The 19018-nt window shown below is 41.5% G+C and overlaps 1 protein-coding gene across 1 annotated transcript in view; it reads left to right on the forward strand.

Annotated features, from left to right (window-relative positions):
* Positions 1–14460: 14460 nt before the first annotated feature.
* Positions 14461–19018, forward strand: part of LOC113977832 (25-hydroxycholesterol 7-alpha-hydroxylase) — a 131167-nt gene continuing 126609 nt past the window's right edge. The window contains exon 1 of the mRNA XM_027704335.1: positions 14461–14576. Within this exon, the coding sequence (XP_027560136.1) occupies positions 14476–14576 (101 nt within the window). The 5' untranslated portion in view covers positions 14461–14475. The remainder of the gene's footprint in view (positions 14577–19018) is intronic.

The following is a 19018-nucleotide window of genomic DNA, read 5'->3' on the forward strand; positions in this document are numbered from 1 at the left end:
CTCGGGTACCTTTCAAGGCCCCAGCCCGACCGGGACCCCTATCACTCCAAAAGAACCCACTATCCACCCTGACCTTATCCTCCCCCCACTGTGTTACTATATATCTTCAGGAGCATTGCTCACCTGTGACATTTCATACAGGGTTGCCCTGCCCGTCCTCCCACCAGTCTGACGACCCCCACGGCCCACACGACACCCCTCCCCTCCCCCAAACCGGAACGGCAAACCTCCGTGTGCTCCGAAGCTCCCCTCTCTTCTCCCACGAGGGTGCAGCACCCACCAGTGAGGCTCCCCCTCTCCTTTCTCCGGCCGTGGATGCGCCCGGGGGCCGGACATGGCCCACGGACGTGCGGCGGCTTCTGGGGTCCCCCGGGGGCAGCCCCACAAAACAAATCTAATATCATTAATATGGAATCAAAAAAAAAAAAGTGACTTTTAAACCTTAGAGCTATTCCTACTTCTTATTTCTCTTCTGCAGCAGTGTGTGTGAGAATAAGAGAATGGTACACATTCAGAGGCTGATGGTAAACAGAGAGGATAGTCCTCAAGGTTCTTCATTAGTGAAGAATACATCACATTTCCAGATAGCACTTTTGCTGAACATGCTAGACCATCTGCTCATGAGGTTTTTGGTTTCATTTCAGACACAACTGGCTTCAACCCATCTCTAGCAGTGAATAAAAAGAAAGTTTCTAAAAAATAAATTACAGTCCCAAATCACAAATCACTTTTTGCAAATGTTATGATAAAGTTTCCAAGCAATGCAAAGGGGGCTACCATATGTGCAAACCTCTGTGGACTGGTGAGGAGGGAGACAGTCCCTCTGTAGCTCTCTGTGGCCATGTCTATTTTTGTTTTAATTTTTATATACCAGTATTAAATTTTCTATTTGTTCTTCTTTTTTGTTAGTCACTACTCAAAAACACTTTTGCATAGTTTAAATATTCAGGTTTAACAATTGCTTTTCTTTTTCAAAGCAGAATGTTAACTTAAACAATCCTAAGAATGCAGCAAAAAGGGCAATTATTTCATGTTTGTTGGAAGTTATTTATGGACATTCTCTATTGCTGCCTCTCACTTGAAACAGGACTATCACCCACTCAAGATCAAGTCAGGTGCGACTTTTTCCAGCCAGCTGTTGGAAATCTGGGTGGGATAAACTGATTTCTCTGCGTAACCTCTACCACTGGTGCATTACTCTCTGGTTTCCTAATGACCAACCTGAGCACCCCAAGCCACAGCTTGAGTGTACTGTCTCCTTTCAATAAAACAGTGTAATGCAGAGGGCCAGCAAAACCTGTAACAACAATTCAAGCATCAGATAAACTTGATCAACAAAAGTCAGGTAGAACCTAAGGGACACAGGTTCTGTGTGCACACTGGAACTAAAGGCTACATCTCCTGCATGCAGCACTTCATTGATAATCCTGTGCCCGCAAGCATTTCCATCTTGTGAACAGCATCAGAAGGGATCATTGGAGGAAATCAACTATCTGTTTTTGTCCTAGTGTTAGTTAGTCCTTTTCAAAATGCCATACATAAAAAAGAGAGGCTGACTGAGGCATTCTTGTCACAGGAAAGACAGCAAGGAACTGCTGGGTCTGTTGCTGTTGAGTATTACCAGTGACTTGTTTTAAAAGGCATTTCCTGCATGCTTTGGCAGATAAGCACTCACTGCTTTAGAAGTTTACACCAGAAATTTGATGTAGGTGACTTATACTTCCCATATAGTAATCTGTACATAGTTAAAAATGGCGTTTGTGGTTCATCAGTGGCCTCCTGACACTTGAAGAGCAGGTGTTTTGTTGACATTTTAAGATTGGGATGGTCTTTGAATTTGAAATCCTCTCTCAGTGCAATAGCCTGCTGACTGCCAAACTGCAGCACTGAGAAGCCTTTTAGCAAGGGAGAAAGACAGTGCAGGCTGGGCTTTGGAAAGACACTTGACTTGTTTTGATTGTTTTGAGTAGTCTGGAATATAGTGTCATGTTTTTTTGAACCTCTATTACCTCTTGGTCAAAATAAGCACTATCTGTGCTAGGCAGCTGTTTATAGAGGTGTAACATCAAATAGATTAGTGGACTTGACTGCTCAGTCTAATCTGAAGAATTAAGGCTCTTGATACTTTGGATCAATCTGAATGACCCAATGGTTGAAGCAACTTGCCAGGGAAGATATGGCTCCCTCTGTGCAGCACTGTTTGCTAAGATGTGTGATAAATCTTGCATAGATATGACCCGTGTTGTTGCCTTTTCATGAATGCATAGAAGAACTTCAGCCTTGAGGGCCACTGATCTGGCACCTTTCCAAAGCACAGCACTGGACCCGACACAAAGATTTAAGGTGGAGCTGACACGCCCAGCCCCCAGCCTGGAGCAGCTCTTTGCCAAGATGTTGGAGCCATAATACTGGTGCACTTTGGACTCAAAGCTAAGTACGAACAGAAAACCTTTCAAGAGGAAGTCTAAGACTCAAGTGTTTAACAGGATCAGACATTTCTAAAAACAATAATTATTATACATAAGGAAGAACTATAAAAGCATATGGGGAAATATTAGTAGGTTAATAACTAAGTTTATAGTTGCAATTCTAAATATTACAGTAAAATCAGGTGTTTGGGAAGGACTACGCCATCTCACTGTTCCAAGCAGAAGCATAATTTCCCTTCGAAATAGAAGGAAACAGCCTTTACAGAAATTATTCTGTAACCAACTTCTGCAAGTACCTAATCACTTACACTACTGCTTTTGATACAAACTGCTGCCTAAAAAAAAAAAAAAAAAAAAAAAATAGGCCACTTGTGATAGCCAGTATGATGATACTTGCCAGAGTTCTGGTTCATAGCCCCAACCTGGCATAGTTGTATTGGAGACGAGAGAGACAGTCTCATTTACACCAGATCATGAATGACCTGATTGTTGCCTCACTCCATTTGCTGTCATCCAGAGCAGAAACATTAGTCAGGAAAGGGAAAAGCTACTTTTGCGAACACTTTCACAAGTCCTTATTTTCCTATCTGCAATCACTAACACTAATTGTTAAACAGTGAATGAGTGAGAAGTACCAGAGTTACTCACATGTTCTGGGTGCACTTTCAGAGTGTCTTTTCTCCAGCCTGTTCCAGAAGACAAACAGCTCACTTGAAACTCAACATGTTGCACTGCCAGTAAATCACACCATAAAATGCTTTGCTTTAGTGTCAATTAAAATTCTTTTTTAAAATAAAAGTGAATCGAGACATCTGAATTTTATTTAGTGGTTTGTTATACCATTCCCTGAGGTTTTGCTTACAAAAACTATATGAAGGCAGATACTATTGTAAGGAGAAAATATTTGCCTAATATTTGACTTTCTGTAGACTTTTAAGGACAAAATTTTAAGATTCAGAAAAAAAACCCCAAACCATTTAGCAATTCCTGCACATATTTTACTACTTCCAAAATTATTGAGATAGAAACATATAGAAGTATCAATTTTATTTTAATAGGTGATAGAGTAATATGCCATTTCCCAGCAGATGAATAATTACACTATTAGACTTTTCTGCTTCATGAAGATTTCCTCTGACTTTGGTAGGAGTTCTAAATGTGAAAGACGTATAGGGTCAAGTCCTTGGTGTTGTTTTCAGAGCTGAAATAGCATCTGTTACAATTGCAAAATTTCCAGCAGATGTCTCTGACTATGTCATTGAACTTAAGTAGTCTCTCAATTTGAGTTCAGTGAGACCACTTGGCTTTTAAGGCTAAGCATGTGCTTAGATTGGATGGATCAACTTTTTTCCTAAAGCGTATATATGTAATATATATATAATGAACTTAAACATTCATAGAATTAAATTATTGATTGGGATACTTAAGCAAGTAACCTGATAAAAACAGATTCTTTAAGCAAACCAATTTTTATTACACCCCAAAGGCCAAGCACTCGGTTAGAAATCTAAATGCAAATAGAAATAAACTATAATTTTCAGAGAAGCACAAAAGTTATTAGGAATTTTGTACTACTAATCAGATATTTCTTTTACTTTTTAAAGTTAATTGTAATTTACCTAGAAAAAATGCATGGAATTCTAGGGATAACTCCAACATAATATCACAGAAATGTAATTAGGTGTAACAGAAATGAATACAGAATTCAACAGAAAATGATCATGGTGTCATTACATTTTCAACCAGCCCATGTCTGAGGAAATGGAGAATTCTTTAAGTTATGAGAAAAAGCAAAAGGACTTTTTTTTCAATTAAATGGGACCTTTTCCAAAATAAGGAAGGAAATACGATCATTTATATTCTGAATATACAGAAGTTTGAAATTTACATGAGCCTGTTAAAATACATATATCATCATTTAATGCTTGTGAATATAATACGAGAGCATAATGGATGTTGGGATTGCACATCTTGGAAGCTGATGCAACCGGTTACTGACCTTCACAAGTTCTCCTCCTACAAATGTTGTATCAGTGATGCTTCTACCTGGAGTAATGAGAAGAAAAGGAAGTCACAGCCTAAACCCCAGAAATTGAAACTGGGGAAACTGGGCAGAAGGGTACCATTAGGTACTGTGTGCTTCTGGAAGCAGAAGCCGGCTGTGATTCCTGAAAGTGTTCCAGGACAGGTTGGTTGGAGCTCTGAGCAACTTGGTCTAGTTAAAGCTGTCGCTGCTCATGGCATGGGCATTGAAACTGGATGATCTTTGAGGTCCCTTCCAATCCAAGTCATTCTATGATTCTATAATCTGCAGAAGAGAAATAGTCCAAAACACCAAGCAGAGAGCAAAAGCAGGAAACAGTGGACCTGGCAGAAGAAAAAAGTAATGGCTAGAGGAAGGTTTGGAAATGTAAACATGGAAACACTCAATTTTAGTCTGAGCTGGAAATCAGGCTTTTGCTCTCTGTGGAGAAACAGGGTTGCATCACATTAAGGAAATATCTTAACCTATTCAGCATCAATTTTCCAAGGAAAAAAAAATCACTAGATTACTGATGTCTTTCAAGGCAAACAATTATTTTACTTATTAAAATATTTCTTTTCTGTTCTGGAAACTGCTTACATATATAGTAGCCATTGATTTGATTGGCATTTAAGAACTCCATTTTGGCCTGATTTTGCATGCTCATGTGTGATATGACCAAAAGACTCTGCTGCTTTTGTTAAATGACTCAGATCTGCATCTGACAAAATATTATGTTAACTCCTCCCTCATTTGCAGAATATAACTCAAACTATGAAACCATCATTTGAATTAAAATACAGGTAGGTCCACAAATTCAAATACATTCCCCCCCAGGCACAAAATTACACTTTTTTTGCAGGTTTTAACCAGGCATTGACTATTAAGCAAGAAGCATGTTTTCAGAGAATATTTTTAAAACCAAAGCACTTTTCAAAGACAACGGTTTCAAGGTGCAGCCAATATTTCTGCTTAGGAATTACATGTTCTCTCCTGTTTTGAAAGCTTGAATTCATAGGGCTGTATCTACTTTTCTATTCCTGCATCATCTTCTAGCATTGTTGATTCTGCCTATGTAGGTGACATCCAAGAAAGTATCACCTCTTTTCTCAAACATTGACCTCGTGGAGGCTGTAATGGGTAATAAAGGGCAAATTGACAATTTGCTCATTGAATTATATTAATTTGATATTAATAGAATAAAGGCTGTGCTTGGACTGGGAGGTCGTAAGTTGTAGAATAGTTAACCGTGATGTGGATATGGCGGTTGATTGTTCTGCGACTTGTGATTTTCCAATTCATATATCCCAAATCAATATATTTTGCATTATTAACGTGGTTAAAGCCTTGCTTGTTGCGTTTAGGCTAAAAAGATTATAAGTTACAGAAGAGTTAATCATAATGCTAACATGATAACTTGTTTTGCTCTGCTGAGTTGGTTTGCTATATCCTGTTATTCTAAAAGTATATTGTTCAAGCGTACTCATAAGGATAAGGAGGAGATGGATAAAGAACATAAGGTCAAGTGCAAGGACGATAAGGAGGAACCAGGATGGGCACTGGAAAGTCCCCACATACCAGGCCTCAAGGACTATGGACTAATCAAACTATTGGTGGAAAGTTCCCCAGCAACACAACTGCCTGCGAAACAAGGACCAAAGGGGATGAAGCCCGCGAATTAAAGTCCAATGAAGGGACGACAAGTGACAGTGGGTGGGGAAATTGATAAGGGTATAAATGTTGCCGTTTGGTTGTTGCGCTTGCAGGCCGTGAGCAGGAACAAGGGTCTCCCCGGCCACCCAGCGGCTGATTTGCTTATTTGCACTTTAATAAATCTTTTAATAAATTTTATGCTGCTTTAAATCAATTTGGCCTTATTCAACTATAACAAGGCCAAACTGAGTACATAGGTAGAGGGGATCTCCAGTGACTTTCAATATCATAATAAAGTACGAGTATCATAGTAAAATTGAAAGCTTCAGTTTCAACTTAGGCTGTGACAAACCTGAAGAGTAACCACAAGCATATGCTGCCTGCATACCTATTTCCCACTTCCCTTTTTAAAAGATTTTGCTTGCTTTGCTCTTTAGGGAGTTATTGTAATAATGTAACCTCTGAGATCTCATTTTAATCCTGCCTGAGCTTAGTCTATCCACACAGAGAACATTTAATTTGGAAAAAGTATCTATTTTGGATAGAGTCCAAAGTACAGACTATCCCACACTCCACCCAATTTCTCTAATCAGAACACCGCCCATAGGTGTGCCCCATGCACAGGGAGGCACACTTTTACCAACCCCAGTAGCTTTATCGGCCAACTTCAGGCTTTGACAGATTTGCAGCCCAAGATTACAATTTGACTGGCATAATGATGGACCATTAGCCTATGCCCCAGGCCTGCCATGTTTCTGGGGCAAAACCTACGTGGCCCATGAACAAGCTGAGTCTTGTTCATTCAATGTCAAAGGACTCATTCCGATTTGGTTTACTTTGATAGGGCAATTGAAAACTGACTAAGCGGGAGCTCATGCATGGGCAAATCAAATGTCTTCACCTCAAGAATGGGAGAGTGACAAAGGTCCCATATAGGTGGAAAAGAACAGTTCCAGGTTTTAATCTGCCAGTGCACTTTGAGATTCAAAACACTTCTCTATAGGCTTCAAATCAAAATATTCCCAAGGAGAAGAAACAGGAAAGGTAGTAAGCCCAGAGAATAATGGAAAAGAAAGAAGCAGTGTACAAGCCATCTTGAAGTATATCTGATTTGGTTTTAAAAGTCAGTTATAAAAATTGCTGAGTAATATCAAGTACCTTTGATTTAACTGATTGCACATTGACTCCGAACAACTGACTGCTAAACCAAGTTGTGGACTCTCCAAATATGGTTCAAATTTACTGTATACAATGTTTTGCCTTTTGTTTTTCACAGGCTTACTTCAAATTATTAACTACAATAAAATATAAACTCAAATCCTTTCAATAATATTTTAATCATGACATCACTGATCAGCAAAACCACTATCCAAAGTAGTATCAGAGGAACAAGTGATGCAGTAAGTTAACAAAACCCAAAGAATATAAATTCATCGCATTTAAAGACATGGTTTAAAAAATCTGCAGTACTAATATATTGAAACTGTGGCCAAAAAATGACAAATAAAAACAAAAACTGATTGTGCAGAAGTATAGTTAGCACCATGGGAGTCATTATCAGCTCCAGTCTAAGATATCAGGATTTAGAAATCCTGTCACTGAGTCATGTTATTTAAGTCACATTTCAGGTCTATATGAGCGTTTGTTCCTTGAATCCTTATTTGTTAATTGCATTTCTTTTCAGTGTGAATGTGAAAACACAAGCATGCATTCAAAACTTGTGCATATCTCTCCTTCTTTACTTAAAACATGATTTTAGTTGATCATTACCCTGTGTTTTATTGCTAATTAACTTCTACGTGTGCAGTAACTCTTAGCATTGCTCTTGAAACATTTTCTACTGCACTTAGATCTGACCAGCACTGCTCCACCTTTTTTGCTCTTGCCAAGACAGCTCAAAAGTTTTTGAGTGTATTTCTGATTTTATTTTGGTTTAGGAGGTCTAGTCTCCTTTTTAAACATTTTCTTGTATTTTTTTAAATGTATCTGCCATAAGCATCTGCCCTGTTTCGCAATGGTTAGCACTCCTGACATAAATGCTTAATCATTTTAGGGCAATACCCCAGCCAGTGATTTTCTTTTGTTTGTGATCGTGCATTTCCCTATGTAGCGTTTCAGAAATGTCTGTGGGTGGATTCACAATTGTATTATCACCCTGATGACAAACTTGTCTGGATTTTACTGTCTCCTTTTTCACTGCTTCTGTGTCTAACCATTTGACTCATATAATATTCTTACATCACAGTCCATTAATAATACACTTCTTAATAGTTCTAGGATTTTTCATCTGCAATCTTCAATCATTCATTCTTTTCACTTGGGTAACTGTGTACTCTTTAGACTTTCTCTTGAACTGTTTCTGTTTGCAAAACAGGATATTTCACCCTACAGCTGATTCATCCTTACAATGGACAGCACTGTGAAAGCTGAATCTTTGATTTTCCCTTCCCACCCACTCCTTTTTATCTCCTCTCCTCCCCTCCCTTCCCCTCCCCTCCTCTCTCCTTCCCTCTCCTCTCTTCCAGTTTGTGCTATAGCTGTGTTCAGTACTCCAGAGAAATGAAAACTGTCCAGATGTTGTTTATATACATACACCTGCCAGTTAATGAGTTAATACATGATATTTGTTTTTATAGTAATACAAACACTCTTTAGTTGCCCCAAATATTTGCTGCTAGCAAAGACTGCAGTATTCCCAAGGCAAATAAAACTGAATTATAGCAATGAAAAATAAAAAGTGTATTTTGAAGGTTACAAAGTCAGTTATTAGAAAGTTAGAAAATCTAGAACTGTGGGCTTTTAATGAAGGTAGAGTATGATGTAGTTCCATCAATTTTTTAGGATACCTTTGCCAAATTCTTAATATATAATCCTGTTCAGGGAATAGAGCATTCTTCAAAATTTTATTATGTTAGAGCATACAGTTGAATACCTTACTATATTGCAAATATAAATTTTGTTTAGGGCACACCAGCATTAATATTTTCATGGATGCTTATCTGTAGGGCAGGTAAATGCTGGGGGGTTTTTATGCTAGAAGTGCTTTATGTGTTCAAAGGGCAAGTCCTGAATACACCACTGTTTCTTTACATCTAGATAACTGTAGATATGCATCACTTTTGATGGGCTTAGCACTTTGGCAAATCAGACCCAAGTTCTCAAATTAACCTGCAGAAAATGAGGGTGTATCAGATAATTAGCCTATGATTAACCACAGAAGTGGATGGAATATAACTATAAAGGAGAATCTTGAGTTAACTTAACCATGACAGCCACAGCTTTTGCAGTCACCTCCTTGCCACACCATGTTTCCATCTACAACAAGGAAGAAGCAGGAGCTCTCCACTCTCTTTGTCTACATAATCTAGGTTTATCTGTAAAGCTCATTCCTAAATTACATCCTTGTAGATATATGCATATACTAAAATTTTCTCATTAAAAACTCAGAGTGAAAATGTAGACATTCTCCCTCGTGGCAGTTGTAACACAGCTCCCTTGTATTTAAGTTCCAGAATAGGATGTCTCATTTTCCCATAGTCCACATCTTAGATTGACAGTCCATCTCCTTGCAAAGCTAAGGAATCTATGGCTTCAGAATGATTTGAATCAATGGCTTATCTGGTGGCATGCTAGCTATTCCTTCTTTTTCTTCAGTGAATGAGTTTTATGGCAGATTAGGAAGTAACCAGTTCCCACTGTGACCACACAATAGTTAGCTATAACAGAAGGGAAGATACGAGATTGCATGACTTGTGGCACAGATGGCAGTACAGAGAAACAGGACCATGTCTTTTGAGGCTCTGCCATTGTACAAAGTAAGACTGCATCCAGGAAGATGGAGCATCTTCTATTGGTCTCTTCTTCTCTTGATCCTCTTGCCCATCATTTTTATGCTTTCCCAGTTTCAATTTTTGATCCAAATCCCTTTCTTCTTTCCCATTGAGTCCCAGACTGCAAACTGTAGGAACCATTTCAGTCCTCTTGGCTTCTCCTCTCTCATGCTGTCATTCCCACTCATTTCCAGTTTCACCTCTCTTCCTGGATTTCCCCTTTGAGTCATATCACAATTCCATATCTTAATCTCTACACTGAGGCAGTTGTCCGTTCTGTCACATTTTTCTTAAAAATCTTTTCTATTCTTACTGTCCTCCTCTCTCCTTTCCTTTGGGTCCCAGATTTCATGCTCATTCATCCCCAGTTTCTACTAATCTGTTCCTAATCCTCTTTTTTTTCCCCTCTCTGGATCCCACACATGATCTCTTTGCCTATTCAGTTCCTGTCCCTGCCCCTGTGGACCTCTCAGCTCCTTTTTTTCTGACATAATATGAGTCTATATGCTGATGCATGTAATAGGCATATGTTTGGCATGGTAGTCCACATGACAGTGGATTACAGCATTTGAAATGCATGGGCAGAGAGTGGGACTTCTCACCTGTCTCAGCATGGGGTCTTGTTCAGAGATCAGGCTACTTGGCTGTGATTGACACAGGAGGCCATGTGAGAGAGGCTGCAGTGCTGCCCCTTCCAAAAGCATTAAATGTACCTTGGTCTGTTCTCGAAGAAGAGAACACAAAGTGAGAATCAAACGTATTAATCTTGAATCTAGTGACTGAGATTTGAGAGGTCTGTAGCCTTTCCGTTCTACACTTACATCACTGCACTTCCCTTTGCCTGTATTCCAGCAGGAAGGGAGAGAGAGAGCAGGGAACAAAAAGGCTTTTACTTTCATTGCCCTGAATACAGCCTGATCTCTATTAGCTCAGAGCTTCACTTCCAGAGAAAACAGCTGCTGAGCTAAGAGCTGGAAGCAGACCCAGTTCCAGTGGCATCTTCACGGAATTAAGCCCCAAAGGTCCAGCAGGTCATTAGAGTGTACAAAACCTCTTTTCTTATGGGGCTTATAACCTAAATAAATTTGGACAGATTATCTTTGACACAGAGGTTAATTTGTTGACCCCGTTTCAAAGTCTGATGCCACTGCCGTTTCTCAAAATCACTAAAAATGTTACCACGGGTATTTTCCCTTATTGTTCACAAAAATACACACATTGTTTTGGTTGAAATACTGCATGTGCATTTAAACTGAAGGCAAGAATGGACTTGCAGTATTGCAACTGCAATGGTTGCAGCAGAACAAAGCTATAAACTGTTGAAAATAGCCTTTGAATGAGTAGTGTTAGGCGAGTAGAAAAGTAAGCCTTCTTTCTGCCGTCATTTATAACACATTATGTCACTGGTGTTTCAGTGATAGAGAATCTGCTCTTGTCTAAGCCTGGGAGTTTAAATCCTTGTGCACATGAAAGCTACCCAGTAGAACAGGCATTTATCCATGTGCTGCACATAGCAAAATCACACTGTGATGTGTAACATATAGTACAGATTGCAGTATATACTGTTCAAAGTTTATTTTGAGTCTTCTGCATTTTCATAAGACAAAAAAATATGATCTATATCATCTTACAACATTGGCAGTAGGAAACATACACACAGTATGCATTTTGAACTGTAGCATATGTACAGAATGTTCACAATTTAAACAGGAGAAATGTAGCTGAGCATCTATCTATCTATCTATCTATCTATCTATCTATCTATCTATTTATCTATCTAAGCTTACTACCATGGTATTAGGAACCTCTCTGAAATCTTTGGTGTCTTCCAACTGAAAAGCCCTCAAAGCTTATCTTATGAATTCTCTGTCCCTTCCCAGTAGGTATTTGCAAATGCCTTCACCTCTCTCCAGCCTGCGCTTGTTTCTAGCAGCTTTCTAATCACACAAAGAGCACTTGAAGAAATTTGCTAAGGAGCCAATACTACTGTCATGGAACAATAGCAATTACACCCCACCAGTAAGGATAACAACTGGACATAGTTGTATCCAGCTGGAAAGTAACATTATCCTTTTCCAAATATAACAGCGTTTGCATTCTTTCTCCTCACTTATGACCATGCTGCAGTGATACCTCCATAAAGATCTCATGTCAGCTTGAAACTGAAAATCCCTCCAAGTCTCAAAAAACAAATTTTTCAGCATGAGACCATATCACTATAAGACTAGGCTTGCACCTTCTGAAAATTAAATTATTTTCCTCTTTCCTGCTAGAGCTACATTACAGGCAAGTGTTCAGCATCACCCTGTTTCTCCAGTTAGCTGCGATGCCAATATCTACGGATACATCCATTATAATTTTAACTGGTATGTTACGTGTAAATATCATCCAGTTGGATCTGCATTGACGTAATACATACTATATATAAGACACCAAACTTAAACATGTTTCAGTTTCTAGCTCTTTGAGAATCCTTTGCTATTTAAGAATTCAATCTATCCTCTTGGAATTTTTAAAGAGTTGACATAGAACAGTACACAGCATTCTTAGGGTACTTAGGACCTTTCAGGTTGTGTTCTCTGTATTTCAAAATAACAGTCTTGCTAATGGTGTGGTGCTTTTTGGTGTGTGGGGTGTGGTTTTTGCATCTGCAATTGACCCAAGACAGTAACTTTCAGCAAATATGAAAAGTGTAAAATAAAAAAGGCTGTTGTAACCGCTTCACATCCTCTGCCAGAAATACAGTGATCTTCTTGGTGTTTTGATATTTGATTGTGGATGAGGGCTTACTCTAGCTGTCATAGCTATTTAATTGTATATGAACAGTTATTTCTCATTAAACTGAACTGAAACACTAAATTTTCACAGCAAAGGTCACTTGTAAAATGAGTAATATTTTACTGTGTAATGTCTTACATCGCAATGCATTTCAGTCTTGAATTACTCCTTTTCCATGAATTTACTGGACTAGTAGCTAAGAAACCTCCTGGGATTCCCAAGCTGGGGATTTCAAATATAGTTCTCTGCAAAAAGCCCTACAGAACTGCAAGTATAACATCAGTTTCTCTTATGGTTTCCCTTTGTGCATCATATTGCACAATAAGGGTTTCTGTTTTTTTTAGTCTCAGGAGGGACAGACAGCTGATAGTTTTAAGCAACAGTGACCCAATTCTGAGAAAATTTAATGTGAGACACACTAATTAGATTTTTGCTGATTAATACAATGGCATTTTTGAGTATTTAATTGAAATTAACTGGAATGTTTGAGGAAGAAGACACACAGCCCTTATGACTGCAAATGGTCAGAGATGACTCAAGCTGCTAAAAGTGATGAAGTCTTCTAAAGTTCAGGACGGCTTTTAGCTAACTGGCTTGTTATCTTGGGATTCTACAATTTTGTGAAAATTTACAGCAGGGCAAGCCAGAAGACTGAGTGTTGTACAACTTGTTTCCAAGATGAAAGGAATGTATAAACCACCAAACATTGTGAAACACATAATGCATGGTAATACATGCAGCTGAGTAAGCAAGCTACGTGAACTTTTTGTCTGTCGGCGTTCAACCAAACCACGATTCCAGAAAATGAAGCATCTTCCGCCTTCAGTGTGAATTTGTATTGAATAGTATCTTACATCACAGCAACATTTTGGAGTGTACATTGTGCCAAATGGCAGTGGACCTGTAAGGTACTGTGGCTGCCCTGGTATTTTTTTAGTCCCTGTCCGGCCATGCAGTACCAAACTAGCTGGACCTCTGAGTCACTCCACCTCATCCCACTTCCTTCACGCTGGGGATCGATCCATTGCCTCAGTTTTTGGTTTCTCACCTCCTCTGCTCTTCATAACACATCAGAGAGACTGGCACAGTGGGGGACTGGACCCACATTCTTCTCATACAGCACAACGCCAAAAGGCAACGCTCGCTATTCATATCTCATCCTATCTCAAGTGAAGTTTTATGAAGCTGGTGGGGTGTTGTCTTGCTGTTTAAGCGGGGGACACACATCGGTTGTCTGTACCAAAACCGAGCAGAGGTCAACGGGATATCAGAGTCGCTACCTGCCCAAACCCAGCCCCGTTCGCAATGGGGACGCGCCACCGCCGCTCCGCCACACGAGCCCCTCTGCGGGGCCCCGAGACCCTCACAGGGTGCCGGGAGGGCTGAAAAGGATTGGAGGGCGGGGAGGACGGAGATCCCCCCTCATCCTGGGTCTCCGTCCTGGGACCTTTCCGCCACATCGGAGCCTTTGCCCGCGAGCCGAAGGCCGAGGCTTTCCCTCCGCCGCCGCCGGGAGGCCGCAGGGGCGGGCGGGCGCGACCCTCCCCGCGCCGGGCGCTCCCCGGGGAGGAGCCGGCCGGGTCGCACCGGGCCCGCTCGCCAAGTCCGGCTCCGAGCAGCCAAACCCAGCCCCCTGGGCTCGGGGTGGGCGGGGAGGGACGGCCAGCCGGGCTCCTCTCCTGCCAGGAGCGGGAGGACGGGCGAAACTTTCGTCCCCGGCGGCGGCGAGGCACCAGCGGCCGCCGCGGCGAGCGCCGCCAGCATGGGCCCCGACACGCTGCCGCTCGGCACCTACAGCGGGGCGGCCGCCGCCGCCGCCGCCCTGCTGCTCTGGGCCGCGTGCGTGCTCTGCAGGAGGAGAAGGTACCGGGGCGGGGGGTGGACACCGCATTCCCGCACGACCGCGCCGCGGGAGCGGGGCCGCCGGGCGGGCGCGGCGCCGCCGAGCCGCGCATTGGGCCGCGCTGTCCCCGCCCCCCCCCCCCCCGCGCGGGGACGCCCTATCAGCGCCCGGCGGGCCGGGGGCGGCAGTGCCCGGGGGGTGGCGGCGATGGCGGGCCCCGGGGTGGCCGGGGGGACCGCGGCGGCAGCTACGCTACCGGGGGCCCGGGAGAGCCGGGGAGGTGCGATGGGGGCGGTGGCTCCCCGCCTGACCGCGGCACGTGGGAGTCTGGTGTCGCCTCCCGTGGGTACGTGGGAGCCCGTGCTCCAACAGGAGGTGTGCACGGAGCACACATCCAGGCCCCGAGAAGTTTGGCGTGTGTGAAAACATACGTGACCCTGAGGTTTGCTGCGAACCTGAACGCGAGCTGTTCGTGTAGCAGGACAGCCCGGCGCGGCCCTGGGAGCCGTTCCGCGTAGCCCGAGGTGCGCAGGCCGTACCTGCGGCCGCTGCAGGGTTGCAACATCGGCCCTCGCTCCAGTTTTCTCTGTGATGAGTAGCTCGGGTCATGGACATTCTAGTGACTTCTGTTAGTGTATCTCACGGGGTTGCCTTTAGTTTCTGTCAGCTGTACGATCTAAGGAGTCACAGAAGGTACACACTTGTTTTAGGACACTTTAAGAAGAACTTGTGCTCTTTTTGAGAGGAAAGAAGTACTGTCTGGAACTATATTTTCTGTTTCTGAATACCTGTTACTTTATATACTGTCATTTTCACAGGTATTTATCACTTGATGAGGTGAAATGCTCGATCAAGTTTAGCCAATAGTTGATGCTTTTCAATGTCTGTTCTGCAGATGATGATCCCAGTGTTTGAGTGGGGTCATCCCATAAGATAAACTTCTTGACAGAGTAGTCTGTGATGCGGCTTCATGCTTCAGCTTGGTTTATGAAATGGATAGCTGCTGCTTGACTGGTCACTCTTCTTCCTCCTCCTCATCATCCCTGTTGCTTATCTGACCCTCTGTAAACTGGTTCTGGGAGTTAAACTAGCCAAACCCCTGATTTTTTTAATAGCTTTAGTTTGCTGCAAGTCTAGCTCCCTAAAGAACATCAACACAGTAAACAAAAGGGGAGCAGGAATGACATGGTCAGGCCAAATGGGATTGGATGTCATTTTAAGGCTAGAAGCTGTTATACTGGCTCAGCCATATTATAAAATTGTGCATGTCATTAGTTGAAATTCTAGTAAAATTTTAAAAAAACTTGAATGTTTGAAAATGGAAACAGGCAAAGCTTTTGCTTGTAAAGTTTTCAGCCAGATGTGAATGGTAGGGAAAAAGGATCAAAGAACCCATTTGGAGTTATTTTTATAACCCTTGTGGCTGTAGAGTTTTTAAAGTGCACTCTTTAGAGTCTACAGCAAAATTGTTTGGACATTTGTACCACAGCAGAATGATATTGTACAGGAGGCCTCAGCAAGAAGGTGTACTGTCTTGCCCAAAAAAACAAACTTCTGTTTGATTAATAAACCGCTTTAAATCCTGTGCTGTTTCTCAAAGAAGTATACAAAGCACTGGCATACAAGCAACTGGAAATAACAAATGGATAAATCATCAACCTCTGTATAGCACAGCCCTCAGCATAAGGGGCTGGTGTTGAGGTACTATCCTGCTCCAGTAAAATGTGCAATTAATTCTTTTTTTTTTTTTAGCGTGAAGGAAGAAAAGAAATTATGCATTATGTGGAGAGGTGCCTGGGAGCAGCCTGGCTGTCTACAACAGCCATTTCTGATCAGTAGGAAGAAAAGCTGTACTAAGGGTGCAGCAGATTAAAAAATAGGGATAGGTCTTAGTTCATGCTTCTAAGATTTGGTGCAAGTCTGTGATATCCCCTTGCTTATCTGACTGTTATCTGTTTATCCATCCCCATGTGTCCTCCACGTGTCTCATTTCTTCTTTCCCTTTCTTCTATTTAAATCTAACAAACCCAGGGAGGGTTTGTTAAGCAGCAGGTGGGGCTACCCCTCCCCTCAGGAATCCACTGTAAACATATGCGAACCTGTTGACATAGGGACTGTTGGGAAATTACTGCATAAATAAATGCCAAAGTCAAGGTTGTATTCCTGGATCACACCCATTTGGACGGAAACACAAACAATATTTGTTTTGTGGCACTTGTTGCTACTTCACGTATGCATGTGTTTTTATATAAATTAATATATTGCTCTAATGTTAGTATGCTTGTACCAGTGCGCAAACTCTGTATAAGGGGATTGTTGTGTTTAGGGTACCAATATAAACTTGGCCAAAATAATAAAATTTGACATCCTAACCACAGCCATGCGTGGGTTCCATCAGGATAGGTACAGTAATCAAATATGTGTATATATATATGAAGAGTTTAAGTACATAAATAAACAACACTAAGTGCTAACTTACATCGCCAAGTTTGGTATGTTTGTTTTGCTAGATGATGCCTCTGTCGTGCTCCACTGAGGCAAAGCACAACCACCTCTGTGACTCCAAGAGTTATACGTCTAGGAGCCTGATGAGGGTTTGTGTATCCCAGAGAAGAGAACTCTTAAGTCCATCACAGATGTTCCTTAAGCAGATGTTTCAGGATTTCACCTTTCTTGGTGTAAGGCGCTTCTGCTTGGTTCCTCTCAGGCTGAGTGCTTGTTGTTGGAGAAAAGATTTTGTCAGAAGAGGTGTTGATTGACTTAATCTGCCATTGCCTTTTTCTGTGACGCAGTCGGATAATCTGACATTACAAGATTTCAGAGTGAGTTCAGTACTGGCTTTCTTCTTAAAGTATTTAGATCTGCTCTTTACAGACAGGGTAGAAAGGAAGAGGAATTTCCTTTCGTATAAGTGTTTATCATTTGACTGCTTATGGTGGTAATAACACAAAGGAAACTAATTGGAGTCTTTGCCAGGTTTTGTATCACAGATGGTGCAGAAACAGAAGCAGAACAAAAGTTTCCATAATCACAGAAAAATTTATTTTGAGTTAAACTTCTATGTCAGATGAGCCTCAGTGTGTTCTGCATGCAGCAGAGGGATCTCCCTCTTACTGGTTAATGAAGAAAAGCCTATCTAGGCTGTTTGCTGGGGAATGTATTTTCTTCAGAGAGCGCTTCCTTTTTGCTGCTGTACAAAAGTATTTGTGCTATGGCAAAACCTGATGACTTCCTAGCCTGGAGACTGCGCAGATTATTCTCTTTTGTCTTTATAAAATGTCTAAGTAATCCCCAGATTTATGTGGGGTCTTTTTTTGGTGTTTTCAAACTGTTTTTCAACTAGCTGTGCATGGTCTCATGGAGCAGGAGGTGAGATAACAGGTGAAGCTAACTCCTGCTTGTCTTCAGCAGTGATGCTGCCCAAGTCAGTGAAGGGCCCTGGAGATCCACAGGGGCTATCTCCTAGTGACTTCGATAGTTGTAGAACTATTCCACTTCTTGCTCAAACTGATGTTTATATTTGGCTGCTTTTTTTTTAATTGTGTGTCCATGACTGCAGATTATCACAGATTGTAACCAATAATTTGTGGACAAGGCTGGGGTATTCTCTGACTCCCTCCTCACAGGGCAGATGCTGCAGATTACTACGAAGAGGAAGGGGCTCAGACTGTGACCACAAATTAAAACCACTGTCTTTGGAGAAGGGAACTAAAGGAGAGAAGGGGAACAAAGATTGTTGTGTCTGTATTTATCTATTGAAATTGGATCCTTCTCCTGAGGTTTGAATCCCAAAGTTTTTCAGATAAAGAAATTACAGACCGAACCTGGTAATACTCATCAGAGGTTTATAGCTGCTTAGAAAGTTAACACACATGGGATGTGAGTTACATCAGAGAAAGGGTGTGCAAAAAGTATTCCCTCTGTAATTCTATGGCTTTAAAAATGAAAGAGGGTAGATTTAGATTACATATTAGGAAGAAATTCTTTACAATGAGGGTGGTGAGATACTGGAAGAGGTTGCCCAGAGAAGTTGTGAATGCCCCATTCCTGGAAGTGTTCAAGGCCAGGTTGGATGGGGCTTTGAGCAACCTGGTCTAGTGGAAGGTATCCCATCCTGTGACAGGGGATTGGAACTAGGTGGTCCTTAAGGTCCCTTTCAACCCAAACCAATTACTATAAATGGTTTTCACAGTCAGAATTGCTTGTGAGGAATAATACGATAGATGGTGCGTCTCTCTGTGGGTCTTGCTGTACAGCTGTATAGGAATTCCCATGCTGTGTTAGATGGGACATTTACGTTCTAATATATTGTTTCTGCAGTGCATCACAATATGGTATTAAAAAAACCCAAACAACTTTAACAGCATAATTGTAGATTAAAGTCAACATAAGAAGAATTACATTTCTCAGAAAGGATTTTGCTGTGACATGAGCTTAAAACCTTGTTGGAGCAAAGTACCTT

The sequence above is a fragment of the Neopelma chrysocephalum genome, unplaced genomic scaffold (assembly GCF_003984885.1).
Source record: "Neopelma chrysocephalum unplaced genomic scaffold, ASM398488v2 Primary Assembly neopelma1_22, whole genome shotgun sequence".
NCBI classification, from domain to species: domain Eukaryota; kingdom Metazoa; phylum Chordata; class Aves; order Passeriformes; family Pipridae; genus Neopelma; species Neopelma chrysocephalum.